At 51.2% G+C, this 17,829-nt stretch overlaps 1 protein-coding gene across 1 annotated transcript in view; it reads left to right on the top strand.

The window, feature by feature from the left end:
* DHCR24 (24-dehydrocholesterol reductase) overlaps positions 1-17,829 on the top strand; it is a 38,008-nt gene extending 20,179 nt beyond the window's left edge. Inside the window, exons 6-9 of the mRNA XM_007110073.3 lie at positions 4,275-4,418; positions 13,288-13,485; positions 13,622-13,800; positions 14,881-17,829. Of these exons, the coding sequence (XP_007110135.1) occupies positions 4,275-4,418; positions 13,288-13,485; positions 13,622-13,800; positions 14,881-15,034 (675 nt within the window). The 3' untranslated portion in view covers positions 15,035-17,829. The remainder of the gene's footprint in view (positions 1-4,274; positions 4,419-13,287; positions 13,486-13,621; positions 13,801-14,880) is intronic.

Below are 17,829 nucleotides of genomic sequence, written 5' to 3'. Positions count from 1 at the left end.
GGGATCCTCCCGGACCGGGGCGCGAACCCGGTTCCCCTGCACCGTCAGGCGGACGCGCAACCACTGCGCCACCAGGGAAGCCCCACAGATTTTTTTAAAGCTTTTACAAAAGTAGTATAACAATGTTGAAATAGATAAAGAAAAAGTTAAAGTGCATCTCTTCACCCAAGCATGCTCCCAGGGTAACCACTTGTAACACTGCACTCTTCAAGCCCTGTGCCTGTGCATGCGCATGTACGCGTGTGTGTATTAACCCTTGTAATTAGCCTAACTCATTGCTTCCTGATGAGCATTTATTTTGCTTAAAATGTTTTGCTCTTACAAATAAGATTGCATTGAAGATTCTCTTGCATCTATCCTTGGCCTCTTGTACATGCATTTCTGTAGGATTGAGTCCAAAAAAAGGAATTCCTGACCCAGGGGTTTGAATATATTAAATATTGATAGATAGGACCAGTGACCTGCCAGAAATGTGTGCTTCTGTCCACTTCCAGCGACGCAGTGGTGTGTGAGACTACCTTTCCCCCACGTTCTTGCCAGGGCTGGATAGCATCACTCTTTCATTTTTGCCAATCTGATAGGGTTAAGAATAGTAGCTCGTTTTATTTTGCAGTTCTCAGGTACTTTCAAGGTTACCATCTCTTTGCACAGTGTTTCGGTTTGTTTATCTTCAGCTGTGATCACCAGTTCAAATTTGTAGTTTCTGGTTTAGTGCAGTAAGCATTTCTGGATATCGTTACATTACCTTCATATTTAATGACTGCAGAAACATTGCAGTGAGCAAATGCCCTATCATCTACTAAACAGCTGCCCCATAGTTGGAAATTAAAGTTGCATCCAGTTTTGCATTATTTTAATTAATGTAGCAGTGAACATCTTTTGTCTATAATTTGAATAATACCTTCAAGTAGAATTAGTACAACAAAGGATAGACACTTTTAAGGCTCTTGATCTATCCCTATATACTTAAAGCATTTTAAAATCAAAAAGGACTCAAAAATCATCTGATACAATTCCCTCTCCAAATAAGGAACGGAGGCCCAGAAGGGGAAAGAGGCTCCTCTGAGGACCCACAGCAAGCATGGGGCAGATTTAAGTTTGGGTCTCTGACTCCTGGTTGGGTGTTTGTTCCCCGCCATACCAGCTTCTAGAATTTGGCATCATCTGCAAACTTTGATCGAGCACCATTCTTTATGGGACACTAGTGAGCACTGGAGGATGGGGATCCTGGAGCAGGAGTGGGCCTTCAGACACTGAGCCCAAATGTTCTGGTGTCCCCGGGCCCTGACTCTGCTTGAGCTCAGGTCGGGCCAAAGCCCAGGCAGTGTGTCACTCTGAACCTAGTCACCTGGCAAGGAGGTCTCGTCCAGAGGTTTTCCACCTTGTCTGAGATGTTCCTCTGGAGGCTGCCAGTGGTGATAAGCTAAGGGCTGGGACCAAGGGGTATCACCACCCCCTTTGTACTGAAAGTCATCTCTTTGATGTATTAGATGCCACCTAAGGTTGCAGTTGGGCAAAAGGGGTTGTACAGCTTTTAAATTGTTTGAACACTCTGACCAGTTCCCTTATTTCCCAGGAAGACCAAGGTTTTCCCCAGAGGCTTGCCTGTTATCAGTGGCAGAGGGGCCGGGCCTCGGGCCACAGACTTCTGCAAAGTGTTCCCATGATGCCGGATGAGAACGGGGCCTGGGGCCGGGGGAGAGTGATGGGTGCCAGAGGCATGTGCGTGTTTCATCGGAAGAGCATTTCTCCCAAACATGCCTGTTCGGCAGGCTGCTTGGGAGTTTGTCCCTGCATGCCCAGGCGTTGTCCACCCTGGGAGAAGGCAGCCACCCCTGTTTTACAGGGGAGCCCAGAGATAGGAAGTGGCTTGTTATCTAAGTACTTGGGCTGGAACTGGAACTCCTGCCACCTCTTGGCTGCCACGGCTGCCATGTGCCCCAGGAGGGACGTGCCATCCAGGTTCTTTATCATGTCCCAGGCTTCTCTGGCACAGAGAGTTACCCATGAGTCCTTGAACACCAGGAGTGCCTGTATCCAGGTACCCCCGAGTCTCGGGTTCATCACGCAGCTGGCGCCACTGCCAGTGTGTGACCAGGTCCACCTGGGGTTAGATCAAGTTGCTCTGTTCCTGTTGGGTCTGACTCCCCTTTGCATGCGCAGGTGGAGGCCAGCCTATGGTGACTTCCGCCCTGCCCCGCACTGTCCACATTCTAACTGACTTGGACAAGCAGGCTCTTTAGCCCGTTTCCCGGTACTTTGTGGCCTGGTTTCCCCACTGCAGAGCGGCCTAGCAGCAGAGTGGCCTGCACACAGCGGTGACCCCCAGATGGGCTGCAAGTGTTGGCTGCCAGAGGTGGAGGGCAGAGGTTGCCTGGCTCCAGGGTGGAGGGGGCTGCCGAGGGGCTGGGGGCAGTGAGAGGGCCGGGAACTCAATACTGTGCCCCTGCTGTGGGCAGGCCCTGTGCTTGGCACTTTCTGCATTATCTCTTTTAGTCTCTCTAACCATTTTGCCTGTACTGAAAATGAGGCTCAGAGAGGCTAAGTAACCTGCCAGGATCAGCCTAGTGCATTAAAAGTGGAGACAGCAAATCGATAAACAGTAGGCACACGGCAGTCCCATTTATATAAATCTGTGCGTGTGTGAAAATAAAACCTAATGAATACACATCAGTTTTTAGTAGTTCCCTCTGGAGGGGGAGGCTGCAGGGGCATCTCTCAGGTTGCACGTTACTGCAGTGTCTAAAGTTTTCACAAGGAGCATACGTTGCTTTTAGAATCAGGAAAAAAATTAATAGTTTTTTTTTTTTATAATGCCCACATTCCAGAACCCACCATTCAAGGTTCTCTGCCATCTGCCTTGGCCTTCTTTTGCAACATGGAATGTGCTTGAGTCCTTGCCTTGCCTCTAGCCAGCCTTATGACCTCGGGTAGTCCCTTCAACCTTGATGATTCTTTCTCCTGGTTAGTGAAGCAGGGACAGCCCTGCTGTGCAAGGTCATGGAGGAGATAAAGAAGGAATGTGTGCAAGGTCATGGAAGAGGTAATGAATGTATGCAGAGTCATGGAGGGGACAGAGAGTGAATACGTTGGGTCCTGGTGCTGCCTCCCTGGAGTTGTGGGCACTTAGCCCATGCTGTGGTTATCCTCCAGCCACCCTGGGCTTGCTTACTTCTTGCCTCTGCTCCTGTCTTTCCCTCCCTGATGGTCCCCTGGCAACATTCTACCTCTCCTACGTGACCTCCACTCTCTGCTTCCTCCTGTCCCTTTGCTGGGTGTGATCTCACCTGCCCCATAAAACTCGGGTGCCTCTCCCACCCCAAGAGAAGCTGGTACGACCTGGGCCCGAGCGTCTGCAGTGTGTGTGTATGTAATTTCTAATAGGCACAAAGATCCTCCCACAAAGTATTTATTTTTACTGCCATTTTACATGTGAAGAAACAAGCTCAGAGTGTCCTGCGCCGGGTCACACAGCTAGTGGGTGACGGCCAGGGTTTGGCCTCAGCCGCCCAACCTGAAGCCCATGACCCTTCCGGGTTGCTTCCCTGCCTGTCTCCAAAAGCATCGGCCCACAGTTCCTTTCATGGGTGAGGAAGCTGAGGCTCAGAGAAGCTAAGTCATCCCAGGGCACACAGTAGATAGAGTCCTGAACCATTTAGGACTGAAGAAGACACCAGCTAAGTATACGATTTAGGCTTGGAGACCGTGGGGCCCAGTGCCAGGGAAGAGTGTAGCTTTGCTACAGTAAAGCTTCTTCCGTTGATGGTGGCTGCCTGGGGGGAGCGCTGTGGCCAGGGGAGGTGGAACTTGGTCCAGGGCAGCAGGGAAAGCACCGTGGTCAGTTAGTGCTGTCGGCCGTGGGACCCAGTGGGGAGGATGACCCACGCTCGGTGTTCTTGCCGACACTGGCCTCGTGGGAGGGAGGTGGGGAGGAGCGCACCTGTATGGAGCACTGCATTGTGGCCGACGGTGCCAGACATCGGTACTTCAGTGCTCTCACCAAGAAGGAGTAGCAGGCTGAGCTCTCGAGACTGTCAGGAATTCGCTGTTGGGCCCTGGGCTCACCACGTAACCTCTGTGAGCTGCTCTCTCTGCTAGAGAATGCTGGCTGTGCTTATTAACCTCACCCGGCTTTCAAGAGCCTCCAGGCAGTAATAGACATGAAAGAGCTCTGGAGAGGCCAGGAGTGCTGAACAGAAGCCGGGTATCACTGTTACGCCCCGATGGCATTGGGGCTTGCCTGTGGCCTGACACAGTGCCCTCTGTCATTGCAGCTGAATAGCATTGGCAACTACTACAAGCCGTGGTTCTTCAAGCACGTGGAGAACTACCTGAAGACAAACCGCGAGGGCCTGGAGTACATCCCCTTGAGACACTACTACCACCGCCACACGCGCAGCATCTTCTGGGAGCTCCAGGTGAGGCTAGGATTTCCTGGTAGTCCTGGCTCCTGGCCAGGCTGGCAACCAGGATGGTTGCTCCTCCCTTGGGGGAAAAGAGTGGCTTTGTCCTAGGGACCAGAACAGCCTCTTACCCAGCAGCACAGTGCTTCCTTCTTCAGGAGCAGCCACCTTCCCTTAAAGCAGCGGGCTCTCCCCACACACCTGCCTGTGCCAGAAGGTGGGGCGCAGGGCCCAGTGCTTTGGGGAACACAGACCTGTTCTGTCCTTGAGGAGCTGTAGCCTAGCCAAGCAGACAGACTGCGGCCTGAGAAGAGGAAGTGGCTGGTCCTGCCCAGGGCTGGAGGTAGCTGTCAAGCGTGGCCTTGATGTGTGAGCAAGAATTTGCTGTTGTGTGATGAGCGATGGAGAGTAGTGACATTTTAGATAAGCGGTCAGGGAAGGCCTCTCAGGAGATGCCTTGTGAGCGGGACCTGAACATAGGGAGGACCCGCCAGGCAGAGGAAGAGCCAGAGCACAGGTCCTCAAATGGGCTGGCTGGGTAGCCTTTTATTTCTTTTTTTTAATTGAAGTGAAAACATAAAATTAAACATTTTAAAGTGTACAATTCAGTGGTATTTGGTACATGCATGATGTTGTGTGTCTACTATATCTAGTTTCAAAATATTTTCATCGCCCTAAAAGGAAATCCTGTACCCATTAAGCAGTTACTGCCCATTCCCTTTCCCCAGATTCTGGCAACCATCAGTCTGCATTCTGTCTCTATGGATTTACCTATTCTCGACATTTTATATAAATGGAATCGTACAGCACGTGGCCTTTTGTGCCTGGCTTCTTTCACTAAGCCTGTTTTCAAGGTTCATCCACGCTGTAACATGTATCAGTACATCATTCCTTTTTGTGGCTGAATAATACTCCATTGTATGGTTGGACCACAGTTTGTTTTTCCACTCATCTGCTGGTGGACATTTGAGTTGTTTCCACCTATTGGCATTGTGAACAATGCTGCTGCAAACATTCATGTACAAGAATTTGTTTGAGTACTAGTTTTCAGTTTTGGAGGATACATGCCTAGGAGTGGAACTGCTGGGTCGTATGATGATTCTGTGTATAACCTATTGAGGAACTGCCAGACGTTTTCCATGGTGGCTGAGCCATTTTACATTCTCAACAGCAGCATGTGTAGGTTCCAATTTCACTACATTCTCACCAGCACTTGTTGTTTTCTGGTTTTTTGCTGTAGCTATCCTAGTGGGTAAGAAGTGGAATCTCACTGTGATTTTGATTTGCATTTTCCTAATGACTAGCGATGTTCAGAATCCTTCCATGTGCCTGTTGGCCATTTGTATATTTCTTGGAGAAGTATCTGTTCAGATCCTTTGCCCAATTTTAATTGAGTTATTGATCTTTGTTGTTGAGCTGTAAGAGTTCTGTATATATTCTGGATATTAGATCCTTATCAGATACATGATTTGCAAATATGTCCTCTCATTCTGTAGGTTGTCTTTCACTTCCTTGATAATGTCTTTTTTTTTTTTTTTTAGATTTTTTTTTTGATGTGGACCATTTTTAAAGTGTTTAAATTTGTTACAATATTGCTTCTGTTTTGGTTTTTTGGCCGTGAGGCATGTGGGATCTTACTCCCCGACCAGGGATGGAACCCGCACCCCCTGTATTGGAAGGCGAAGTCTTAACCACTGGACCGCCAGGGAAGTCCCGATAATGTCTTTTGATTCACAAGTTTTTGGTTTTGATGAAGTCCAGTTGATCTATTTTTAATTTTGTTACTCGTGCTTTTAGTGTCGTATCTAAGAATCCATTGCTAAATCCAAAGTCATGAAGATTTCTTCCTGCGTTATCTTCTAAAAGCTTTATGGTTTTAGCTCTTATTTTAGGTTCTTGCCATTTTAAGTTAAGTTTTGTATATGGTGTGAGGTGGGGGTCCAACTCCATTCTTTTGCATCACAGCAAGGTTCAAGTTGTCACAGCAAGGCTGTGTGTTTCTGAAAACAGCAAGAAGGCCCTTGAGCTAGACCCATGGTGGAGAATGCTGTCAAACAGCAGCCACAGCCTAGATCATGTGGGTCCTTGTAGGTCAGGGGAGGACTTTATATTTTACCTTGTGTGGTAAGGAAGCCAGTGGAGGGCTTTGTGCAGAAAAGTGACATGACCTGATGTTTGTTTTAAAAGGATAATTTTGACAGCTAGGTGGAGAGTGGACGGGGTGGAGGTGGCAAGAGTGGGAGAGCAGAAGAAAGAAGATTCTGTCGTCCAGGGTGGTAGCGGTGGAGGAGGAAAGGGGTCTCAGATCTGGGAGGTGCTGTGAAGGTTGAACCAACCAACAGGATTTCCCACAGATTGCCCTTGGGTGTGATTCCAAGGTTAGGGACCCAAGCAACTGGGTGACCCGAGGTGCCATTGCCTGCTATGGACAACATGGGGGAGGGGTCTGGGAAGGAAAATCAGAAGTTTGGTTTGGGACATGTCAGCATGAGATGCTTTTCAGACATCCAGGTGGGATGTTGAGTGGGCAGCTGGCACATATGTCAGATCTTCAGGGCAGAGGTCGAAGAAATCCATATCACTGTGGGTATCATCAGCAGAGAAATGATAAGTAACACCGTGGGACTAGATGAGTGAGGGAGGTTAGAGAAGAGAAGTCCCAGAGCCAAGCCCTGCAAGTTGAGGGAAGAGGAACCAGCCAGGAGAGGAGAAGACGCCATCAGTCAGAGGGCAGGAGAAACCCAGCAGGACTGGCATCCCGGAAGCTACCTGAGGACAGCGTGTCAAGAAGGAAGATGAACAGCTGTGTCAGATGCCCCTGAGTGAGATGACGACAAAGCATCGACCCCTGGTCTTAGTCGTGAGAAGGTCACTGATGACCTTGAGCCATGGGGCTGAAAGCCTGACGCGGGTTCGAGAAAAAACAGAGACAGGGAAGTGGAGACGGTGAAAATGGAAATCTGAGAAGGCTCAGTATAAGGGAAAGCAGAAAAGAAGGGTGGGAGCCAGAGGAGGATGTAGGATCGAGAGGAAATATTTTGTGTGACTCTTTTATTTTTTATTTTGATTTTCTTTTTGGTTGTGCCGCACGGCACATGGGATCTTAGTTCCCCAACCAGGGATCAAACCCGTGCCCCCTGCAATGGAAGTGCAGAGTGTTAACCACTGGACCGCCAGGGAAGTCCATGTGTGACTTTCAAGAAGGGAGAGGTTACCACATGTTGACGTGCTGGCAGTGCAGGGGAGAGGGTGTGCTCACAGGGTGAACCTTGAGGATGGATGCATCCTGTGCTCAGGTGGAGAGGTTGCCTTTAGGTGAGAGCATGGAGATTCACCCACTGGACAGGAGGGAGGAAGTGTTGCTACAAACAGGAGGACCATTTGGTGGTGGGAGGGTGTGGGAGTTCTTCTATTTTCTCAGTGAAATAGGAAGCAAGGATTTTAGCCGAGATGAGGGGGTGAAGGGTTGTTGAAGGACTGAAGAGAGAGAAGATGGGAAATTGTCCCTTGGAGAGTGGGAACGAATTAACTGGGGATATGTCATAGGATTGCTGGGCAACACTGGGCCTGCCAAAGATTCATGACCATGAGTTTACAGTGAGACCAGCCCTAGTGGTTGTGGATTTTCACACGTTCAGCTCTGTGGACGGGGTACGGCATAGGGAGGAAGTTAGACTGGACCACGGTTGAGGTTTTGCAAATGAGTATGACAAGTGGGGCGGGGTTGGAAAAGCCAGGACATGATCAGGATGAAATCCGAGCCAGCTGGGGGGGGGAGGGCGGGCAGTAAGGATGTGCTGTGCGGGGCTGAAGGGACTGATATGGTGGCCTGGGTGCCCCTTGGGGTGAAGAATTGACGTCAGAGCACTGGATGGCATGAGCAGCAAGAAGGAGAGTTAGTGGTCAGAGGGCGAACGCTTGGAATTGAAACTATGGAGATGCCCAATGAAGTATGTTGCCTACCGTCCAGTTCTGCAGGAATGAAGTCATTAGGCCTTGCGGTCACTGACCATCAACACCCCCTGAAAGGAATTCAGGGCAAAGGTCAGTAATGAGGCACTCTGTGCTATGGGAAAACTGGCAGATAAAGACAGCCTTCAGATAGGTAGATATTTTGAGGAGAAAATTTTATGAACCCAAATTCTTGGATCTTCCCATACTTAGAAAATTACCAAAACCATTAGTAAGACGGCTGTTCCTTATAAGTAGCAACAACCTTAGACCGAGACCTGCGCTTGATTACATGTACGCTTCGCCAAAATCACATACATACTGATCTGGCCTTTACCTCTTCGGAACGGTTTCTCAGAGCTGTTTGAGAGCGGGTCTCCCAGGCTATAGTCAGCGAGACACTGAATAAACTCAACTCACAGCTCTGACGTGCTTTGTTTTTTCCAAGTCAGCAGAGGCAATGAATACAGACAATAGGACAACATGGAGAGGTCAGCAAACTTTCTTAAAGGGCCAGATAGCAAAAGCTTTAGGCTCTGCGGGTCATACGTGCTGTCGCAGCTGCTCAGCGCTGCCCTTGTAGCACAAAAGCAGCCACAGGCAGCGCACAAACAAACGTGCATGGCTGTGCTCCAGTGATACTATGTATAAACACAGGCAGGGGGCCAGATTTGGCCAGCAGGCTGGATCCGCTTGCAGACCGATTCCCACAGGCTATAGTTTGTCATCCCCCTGCTCCGGAGTGTGACATGAGAGTCAGGGCAGAGGCCAGGTGGAAGGTAAGATCGCTGGAGGACAGAGAGGAGGCTGGGGCATGGGAAAGATCATAGAGGTGGATATTAAATCACATCAGTGATAAGATGAGTGTTGAAGAAGGTGTCAGTGATCTGGGAACGAGGGAGATGATGGGGGTGGAGATGATCGGCAGGTGGCTGCAAAGCCGCTGAGGGTTTTCAGGGAATGGGAGGGGCAGAGACCTAGAAGCAGTAATGAGGAGCCCACCTCACCTCCGTCTACCCCAGAGGGTCATGGAGAGAAAATGATACCACCTCGGAGGGCTGCAGGGGCCAGCCAGGTTCCAGCTAAGAGCAAGGAGAGGACATGACGGTCGAGAGAAGAGCTTGAGGATGGAGGGGGTTTGCTGCCGTTTAGACCATGAGAGAGCACAGGGGAGGGGTTTGGTAGATGGGGGGACAGTGGCCAGTGGGGTCAGGTTAAAAGACATTGCATCGCTGTAGCACATCAAGGGTGCTAGTGGGAGGCACCCAAAAGTCCACCGTGACTGAGATAAATAGGGATGTCAGGCATGAAGGAATTACACCTGGTGGTCTCCTAGGAGGAGGTGCCGGGTCACTTGTAATCGTGGGCTAGGTCTCTCAGGCAGGATGTGATGGGGCAGTGGTAAGGGGTGGAGGAGTGGGCAGCAGAGGCTTCATCAAGGCCTGGGGAGCTCTGGGCTTCCCCCATCCCTGTTAGTCCTACTTTGAGCAGTGTCCAGGCCCAGAGCGTTTGGTGGAAAGTTTTGCCAAAGGCAGGAGACCCCCGAGTCCCTCTTTATCCCTGCCAAGAGCAGTGTTAAGGATGTGGGAGGTGTGGTTTTGTCAAGAGCATGGATGTTGAAGAGACAGGAAAGAGGGGCCAGCAAAGTACGTGAGAGCACGTCAGAATGATAACAGCAGCAATTAACATGAATCACTCCTTACATGTTAGTTCTTAGGCCAGACACTTTACATGCATTCTCTCCATCTTCCTAACAACCCTGTGAGGGTAGGTCCTAGTGCTGTTTCCACTTTACAGATGAAGAAGCTGGTTTAGGTTATCCAAAGTAACACAACTCAGTAAGAGATAAGAGTGTATTGGTTATCTATTGCTGCATAATGAATTAACCCGAAATTGTGAGGATTAAAACAACTGCCCTCTGTTATCTCACAATTTCGAGGCTCAGGGATTGGAGAGCGATGATGTGGGTGTTTCTGGCTCAGGGCTGCAGTCAAGGTGTCGGCAGGGCTGGTCTGCTGGAGGCTCTAGTAGGGCTGGAGAATCTGCTTCCTGGAAGGGTCCCTCACGTGGCTGTTGACAAGAGGCCTCCGTTCCTTGCCACCTGGGCTGCTCAAGTGTCCTCACAACAGGGCAGCTGGCTTCCCCCAGAGCAGATGATCCAAGAGAGAGACCAAGGAGGGGTCCTCAGTGCCTTCCATGACCCAGTCTTGTCACCTCGCCACTCCCGCCATACTCTCTTATTAGAATGGAGTCACCAAGTCTGGCCCACACCCAAGGAGGGGGGAATTAAGCTCCACCTCTTGAAGAAAGGAGTAACAGAGAACTCCTGGACGGGTTTTAAAACCACAGAGCTAGGTTTCAAAATGAGGTTTGTCTCATATTTTTGTGCTGTTAAACACTAGCCTGTACTGCCTTAAGTTAAAGGAAGAATCTGGAAGGATGGGTGTTTTACTACCAAGACGTGCACACAGGAAGTTTGTTCAGGAGAACTCTGGTGATCTTCAACTGCCAGAGGAAAGGGAAGCAGGGCCAGGCAGAGGGAAAAGCGGAGGTGTGAGGCAGTCACAACAAAGCCCACAGCCAACCCACAGGGAGCTCTGGGGCTGGATGGCCCTCCAGAGCTGTCCCACCTTGAGGCCAGGGGGCTAGGACCTTGCAACCCCACCCCTTGAAGGGGTGACCTTGGAGATATTGCATGTTGGGTTCCAGACTGCTGCAATAAAGCAAGTATCACAATGAAGTGAGTTACACGAATTTTTTGGTTTCCCAGTGCATATATATATATTTTTTAAATTTAATAACTTTATTAGACTATAATTGCTTTACAGTGTTGTCCCAGCGCATATAAAAGTTATGTTTACACTATACTGTAGTCTATTAAGTGGGCACTAGCATTATGTCTAAAAAAAAGGGCATACGTTAATTTTTAAATGCTTTATTGCTAAAAAATGCTAACCATTATCTGAGCCGTCAGCAATCGGAGTAGTGACATCAAATATCACTGATCACAGATCAGAAGTGCAATAAAACGAGGTCTGTCTGGGTCAGGCATCCAGGACAAAGAATGCAGTAGCGCTCTGTGTGCTGACGCCCAGGATACAGTGATAAGCAGGAGGCTAGTGGACGCTGCCATTTGTGACTTGTTTTTTTTTAAGCCCATGGATTTGTCTGTGCATCGAATGTCTCTAGAAGGGCACACAGATAATTCCTAAGAATGGTTGCCTTTGTGGAGGGGAAAGAGATTAGGATGGAGGAGGAATGATGAGTGGTCAGGGCTGTGAGGGAAATGGGGTCAGGGCTTAGCCTTTGAGGGGGATTTCTGCCATGGGCCTGTGTGGCTTTTCCAAGGACAACCAAGGGAACAATAAAAGCCACGCTATTTCCTGAGCTCCTGTTGCGAGCCAGGAACTGGTGTAGGAGCCAGAATCTAACAGAGAAGAGAGCACACAGGCCCCTCCCTCCCTCATGGGAGTGGACTGATGATCAGAGGAGATGATTCCAGGGGAGGGGAGGGGAGGGGAGGGGAGGGGAGAGGAGGGGAGCGGAGGAGTCATGCAGCCTCTGAAGCTTAGCATGGGGGCTTCTTTGGGCAGCCACCACTGACCCTAGTCTGACGTGGACCCTTTTGTGAGCTGCCTCTGCATCTCTCTGTTGCAGCTCTTCACACCTGAGGTCAGGGACCATGTCTCAATGATCTGGGTATCCCCAGCACCCAGCACAGAACCTGGCACCTGAGCACATAGGTGCCTCGTAATTGTCTAACAAATGAAGGAATGTCCTTGGCTTCCAGGGCCCAGGAGCTATGAGGATGGGGTATCAGGTGCACGCTGGCAGCCCTCAGGAAGACGACAGACTGGGAGCAGGGAGGACGATCGTGAATGGGGGGCCCCTCCCTTGTGGAGGTTTGAGGCGTGGAAGAGGAAGACAGCCCTGCTCAGGGGGGTTTCCCAAGAGGCCAGCTTGGGGGAGGCAGGCGGGGTAGCACTGTGCAGGGCCACAGGAACAAGAGAAAGTGGCTAGCTCTGCCTAGGACTGAAGGTAGCTGTCAAGCTTGGCCTTGACAGGTGAGCAAGAATTTGCTGTTGTGTGTTTGGAGGGCTGGGAAGCGGTGACATTTTAATAGGGGCGTCAGAGAAGGCCTCTCAGGAGATGCTGTAAACCGAAGGGCTCATCGTTGAACCTGAGCCAGACCTTCCCCACCTCGGTGGGAGCCGTCTCTGGCGGTGTGACCTTAGGGAGATTGCTTAAGCTCTCTGAGTATCCATCCCTCTTGCCATTCAACAGCATTCTCAAACATTTATGGAGTGCCTGCTCTGTGCCAGCCACACTGACCTCAGCAACTAGAACAGCAGTGGTAGCTTCGTTGTTATTTTGCTTCAGGCAATGGGCTGAGTGCCTTCCATTTGGTATCTTACCATTCATTCTCACAAGCCCCATTTTACAGATCAGGAAACTGAGCTCAGGGAGGTTAAGTCCCCAGCCCAAGATCATCATCATAGGGCTTCCCTGGTGGTGCAGTGGTTGAGAATCCGCCTGCCGATGCAGGGGACGCGGGTTCGTGCCCCGGTCCGGGAAGATCCCGCATGCCGCGGAGCGGCTGGGCCCGTGAGCCATGGCCGCTGACCCTGCGCGTCCGGAGCCTGTGCTCCGCAACGGGAGAGGCCACAACAGTGAGAGGCCCGCGTACCGCAAAAAATAAATTAATTTAAAAAAAAATAAAATAAAAAAGATCATCATCATAGCTGGTAAATGCCGGAGCTGGGAATCCAACCCAGATCCGGCTGGGAAATCCTGGGTACCACCACGCCCCCTCAAGATAGGAGTGGACCCGTCACATTTCTGTCCAGCCCCAGAGGAGGACCCGGCCCCTGGCACGTGGGGACACTGGGCCCTGCTGAGTTCCTTCTCTCCATCCCCAACCCTTGTCTTTCAGGACATCATCCCCTTTGGCAACAACCCCGTCTTCCGCTACCTCTTTGGTTGGATGGTGCCTCCCAAGATCTCCCTCCTGAAGCTGACCCAGGGCGAGACGCTGCGCAAGCTGTACGAGCAGCACCACGTGGTGCAGGACATGCTGGTGCCCATGAAGTGCATGCCGCGGGCCCTGCACACCTTCCACAGCGACATCCACGTGAGCCGGGCCGGGAGCTCAGCGGGGACGCGGGGGTGGGGGTGGCGTGTGAGCAGCAGAGTGGGGTGGGGGGGTTGCTGCAGAGCCTGCCTCCTGGGGGAGGAAAAGCACCAACACGCCCTCCCTGGCCCCCCAGGTCTACCCCATCTGGCTGTGCCCATTCATCCTGCCCAGCCAGCCGGGCCTGGTGCACCCCAAGGGAGATGAGGCCGAGCTCTACGTCGACATTGGTGCCTACGGGGAGCCGCGCGTGAAGCACTTTGAAGCCCGGTCCTGCATGAGGCAGTTGGAGAAGTTCGTGCGAAGCGTGCACGGGTGAGCGGGTGCCCAGAGTGTGGCCGTCGGCCACAGAGCGCTGATGGGGGTGCTTTAGACGTGTCCAGGGGCTCCCACTCCAGGTTGGAGGTCAAAGCTGAGGAGCAGGGGGGCACTCAGGACCATGTAAGCCACACAGAGGCCTGGACAGAGCATTGCTCAGAAACGTCCTGGAACAAACCGTGGACGTGCAAAATCCTCGTGGACGAATCTCAAAATGATTATGCTGACGGAAAGAAGCCAGGAAAAAAGAGTACTGTATGATTCTATTTATATATATATTTTTTTATTTATATAAAATTCTGGAAAATGCAGATGAACCCATGGTGACAGAAGACAGGTCTGCCTGGGATTGTGGGGGTGATGGACAGACAACACAGGGGAATTCGGGGCATGAAGAAAGTTTGGGGGTGATGGCTATGGCCGTTATCTGGACTGAGGTGACAGTTTCAAGGTTACACACATACATCAAACTTATCAAGCAGTCCATTTCTTTTTTTTAAAATTTATTTTAAAAAATTTTTTTGCTTATTTTATTTATTTATGTTATTGAAGTATAGTTGATGTACAATATTATATGTTACAGGTGTACAATTTAGTGATTCACAATTTTTAAAGGTCATACTCTATTTATAGTTATCATAAAATATTGGCTATATTCCCTGTGTTGTGCCTTATATCCTTGTAGCTTCAAGTTGTACACTTTCATTATGTGCAGTTTATTGAACGTCAAAAAAGAGAGAGAAAGCAGCCTGGCGACCACATCAGGGAGACGGGCATGCAGTGCACTGCATTCTACTCCTGACTGCTTCCACTGCCACTTAAAGCCCTGAGCCCAGATTCCCCGTCTGTAAAATGGGGATAAAAATTCCTGCACCAGCCTCAACCACTAGCTCATTAGGGGGATTAAACAAGAGAAATCCTCCAAAAGCACGTCCTGCCCTGCAGATCAGGCGGTGCATTAGGGTCGCCTTAGGGATGGTTGGGGTTCTTTGTGCCCCTTTCCCCTCCCTGCCCCTCTCCCCTCCCCTCCCCTCTCACCCCCGTCCCCGAGTCCTCACCCTTGTGTCTGCGCTGCAGGTTCCAGATGCTGTATGCCGACTGCTACATGGACCGGGAGGAGTTCTGGGAGATGTTTGACGGCTCCCTGTACCATAGGCTGCGGAAACAGCTCGGCTGCCAGGACGCCTTCCCTGAGGTCTATGACAAGATCTGCAAGGCTGCCAGGCACTGAGCCGGAGCCCACCCGGAAGGAGGCGGACGCGAGGGCAGACCCTGTCCCCAGGGCCAGAAGGCATCTTCCCTTCACTCAAGCTTGGCTGCTCTGCCAGATCCACACTTTCAGAAAGAAACCCCTCCAGAAACCCCACCCAGATGCCCCCGACAGCTTGCTCCCAGCTTCCAGGAGCAGCCAAGTAGAGTGGACAGGACATGAGATTTGGAGTCACACAAACCCGAGACTAGTTCCCAGTTCTGCCACGCATTAGCTGTGTGACTCTGAGTGAGTCACTCAGCCACTCTGAGCCCTGCTCCTCATCTGTTGAAAGGGGGTAATGCTGTCTGCCTGCTGTTGTCATCTAAGTCAAGCGCCTGTCGCAGCAGAGGTGCTGGAGAAGTGGCAGCTGCTGTTAGCACGGCTTCCCACTCAGCGTCACGTCGGACTAAAGTGCTTTGGATTCAGTGGTTGAGTCTGGGAAGGCTCCATGTTAGGTCACCTGGGCTCGGGTTTGGCTGAAGGGGGTACCCTCGAGTTGCGCTGCCATCACTTGTCAGCTGCAAGACCTCCTCGCGGAGGGAAGGAAGGAAGGTTCCTCTCCATCCCTGGGGTCTTGGGAGGGCAACAGATGGGGCGGACGGGTGAGCCCAAGATGTGCTGTGCCAAAGCCAGGTCTGATTCCAAAGTTCTCCCTGCCGAACTCGGTGGCGCCTTGCCCCTTCCTCCTTCACGCTCAGGCTTGCAGGCCCACTACAGCCATTGCCCAAGTCCACTCAGAGGGGACTGTGTCCTTTGAGAAGACACTTCAGGGTTGAATCCTGGCCGGGCCCAGGCCTAGGACACCTGCCCAGGTTGGGTGAGTGGTCTCTGCTCTGAATTGAATCCAGAGGACCTGGGCTCATTCTTGGCTCTCCACCCGCCATGGCTCTTGTTCCCAGAACCCGCTTTGCCACGGTGGGGCTGTGTCCTCTGCTCTGCAGTAGGGGTGGGAGTTGGGGGGTGGGACTGCGCCAAGCAGGAAAATGGAGCCCGCCGTCACTCGGTTTCATGGGGTTCCTCACTGCGGGGCTGAAAGAAAACAGCATCAACTTGATTTCTCCAACCACTCATCCCCCCTTTTTTTCTTTCTCCCCTGGCCCCCAACTGTAGTTAATTTTAGTGCCTTACAAATCCTAAGCTCAGAGAAAAGTTAGCTCCATTTCCGTTCCAGAGGGAAGGAAACCTTCCCAGGTCCCTGCCCACCTAGTAAAGCTTGGTTGTGTATGCAGCTCCGTCTTAAGAACTGCCCAGCCTCAGCTGAAAACCCAGAATCAGAGGGAATTGTGTAAGGGAAGCTGGAAATAAGTGAACTGTGCCAGGCAGTGACATTTTGGGAGAGAGAGAGAGAGAGAGCACTGCACCAGGAGCCAGGAGGCCTGGGTTTCACTTCTTGCTGTATTCTTCACGAGCTCTGCACCCGTGGGCAAGTCATTTGTCCCTCTGAGCTGTAGTTTCCTCATCTGTCACATCAGCACACACAAGACCACCTGAGGCCCTTCTGCTTTAGAAGTGCAGAGCTGTCTTAAACACCATGACTGCAAACCCCATGAAAAGCCTCTTTCGTGTGGATAGTCAGAGGAAAAACAAATGATCTAAGTGGACGCTTGGGGGTTGTCTGCCATTTAAGGTCCTTCCTTCAGCCCAAGGCCAGCTCTCACCTTTTCAGAAAGGCGCATCCGTGGCCTGCAAGGAAGTGTCAATCTTGTCACCACAGGTTGCCAGAATCCTCCCAGAGCCATGCTTTGGCTGCCGAGGCTCACTCATCCTGCCCTGGGCTTGGCACGCTGTAGTGTCTTGGCGTGGTCCTGGGAGTTCTGGGTGCATTCAGGGCACTCAGAAGGCAGAGGAACCACTCTTCCCCATTTGGCCTCTGGAGGGGGCATAAGAAAAAAATAAGAAACCTCATTTTCTCGCTTGTATGCAAAGCACGTGAATACTGGCATTAGCTCTCCTCGTGGGCCCGTGGGCTTCCTGCTCGGCGCTAAACTGATGATCCTACTTGCTGTAGAGGAATGGTGAGCCCGAGCTAGATTAGCCCAACAGATAAGGCCCCATCCTTTCACCAGTGGGGCCTCTGTCCCTGGGCCCCTGGGAGTGTGGCCAGAGATGCCAGCAGCTTCTGTTATCCTCAGTCCTACAAACCAAAAGCCTGCCCTTCACAGACCTCACTCGGAACCCGGGGCTCAGAAGGGAGGGTCTGGGGGTCACACCAGCCTCAGGTTAGTGTTTTGCTTCAGTGATATCTTGCCTAGAAAGGGGCAGTCTTCCAAGCATGTTGAGCTGAGTGACCAGCTCTTTCTTGTAGCCAGTCTTGTCACTACCCATCCAGGTGGTGGTTTCAGGTGGAATTAAACTTGGCACATGGCGGGAGCGGGGCAGCCTGTGTGGAAAGTGTAAGAAGAGGCCTCTCCCTTCCGGAACGCTGAGTTTCTCTGCATGAAGGTTTTCTGTAAAATCCGGATTCTAGCCAGTTTCTTTGGCTGGAAGGATGCATAATCTTAATTAGCTGTTACTGAAAGGGAAGGGGTGGGGATGGGGGTGGCAGTGAATGCTGTGTGATTTTTAGTTTTTTCCTTAATCATGGGGACCACGGAAAAAGGCATGGGTCCCCCCACCCAGCAGGCTCTTGCAGCTTCAGGCGCTGTGCCTACTGTCTGAACACTTCATGTCCCTATGGCTGTGTGGCCCCTGCTTCTGTAAGAATAAAAGTGTGATCTGGAAAGTAGCCTTTGTCGTTTCTTGCTCTGGGGACCACGACATGGAGGCACTCCTGG

This window comes from Physeter macrocephalus, chromosome 4, assembly GCF_002837175.3.
Source record: "Physeter macrocephalus isolate SW-GA chromosome 4, ASM283717v5, whole genome shotgun sequence".
Lineage (NCBI taxonomy): Eukaryota > Metazoa > Chordata > Mammalia > Artiodactyla > Physeteridae > Physeter > Physeter macrocephalus.
Note: the sequence above shows the minus strand (reverse complement) of the source record. Positions and strands in the feature narration are given on the sequence as shown.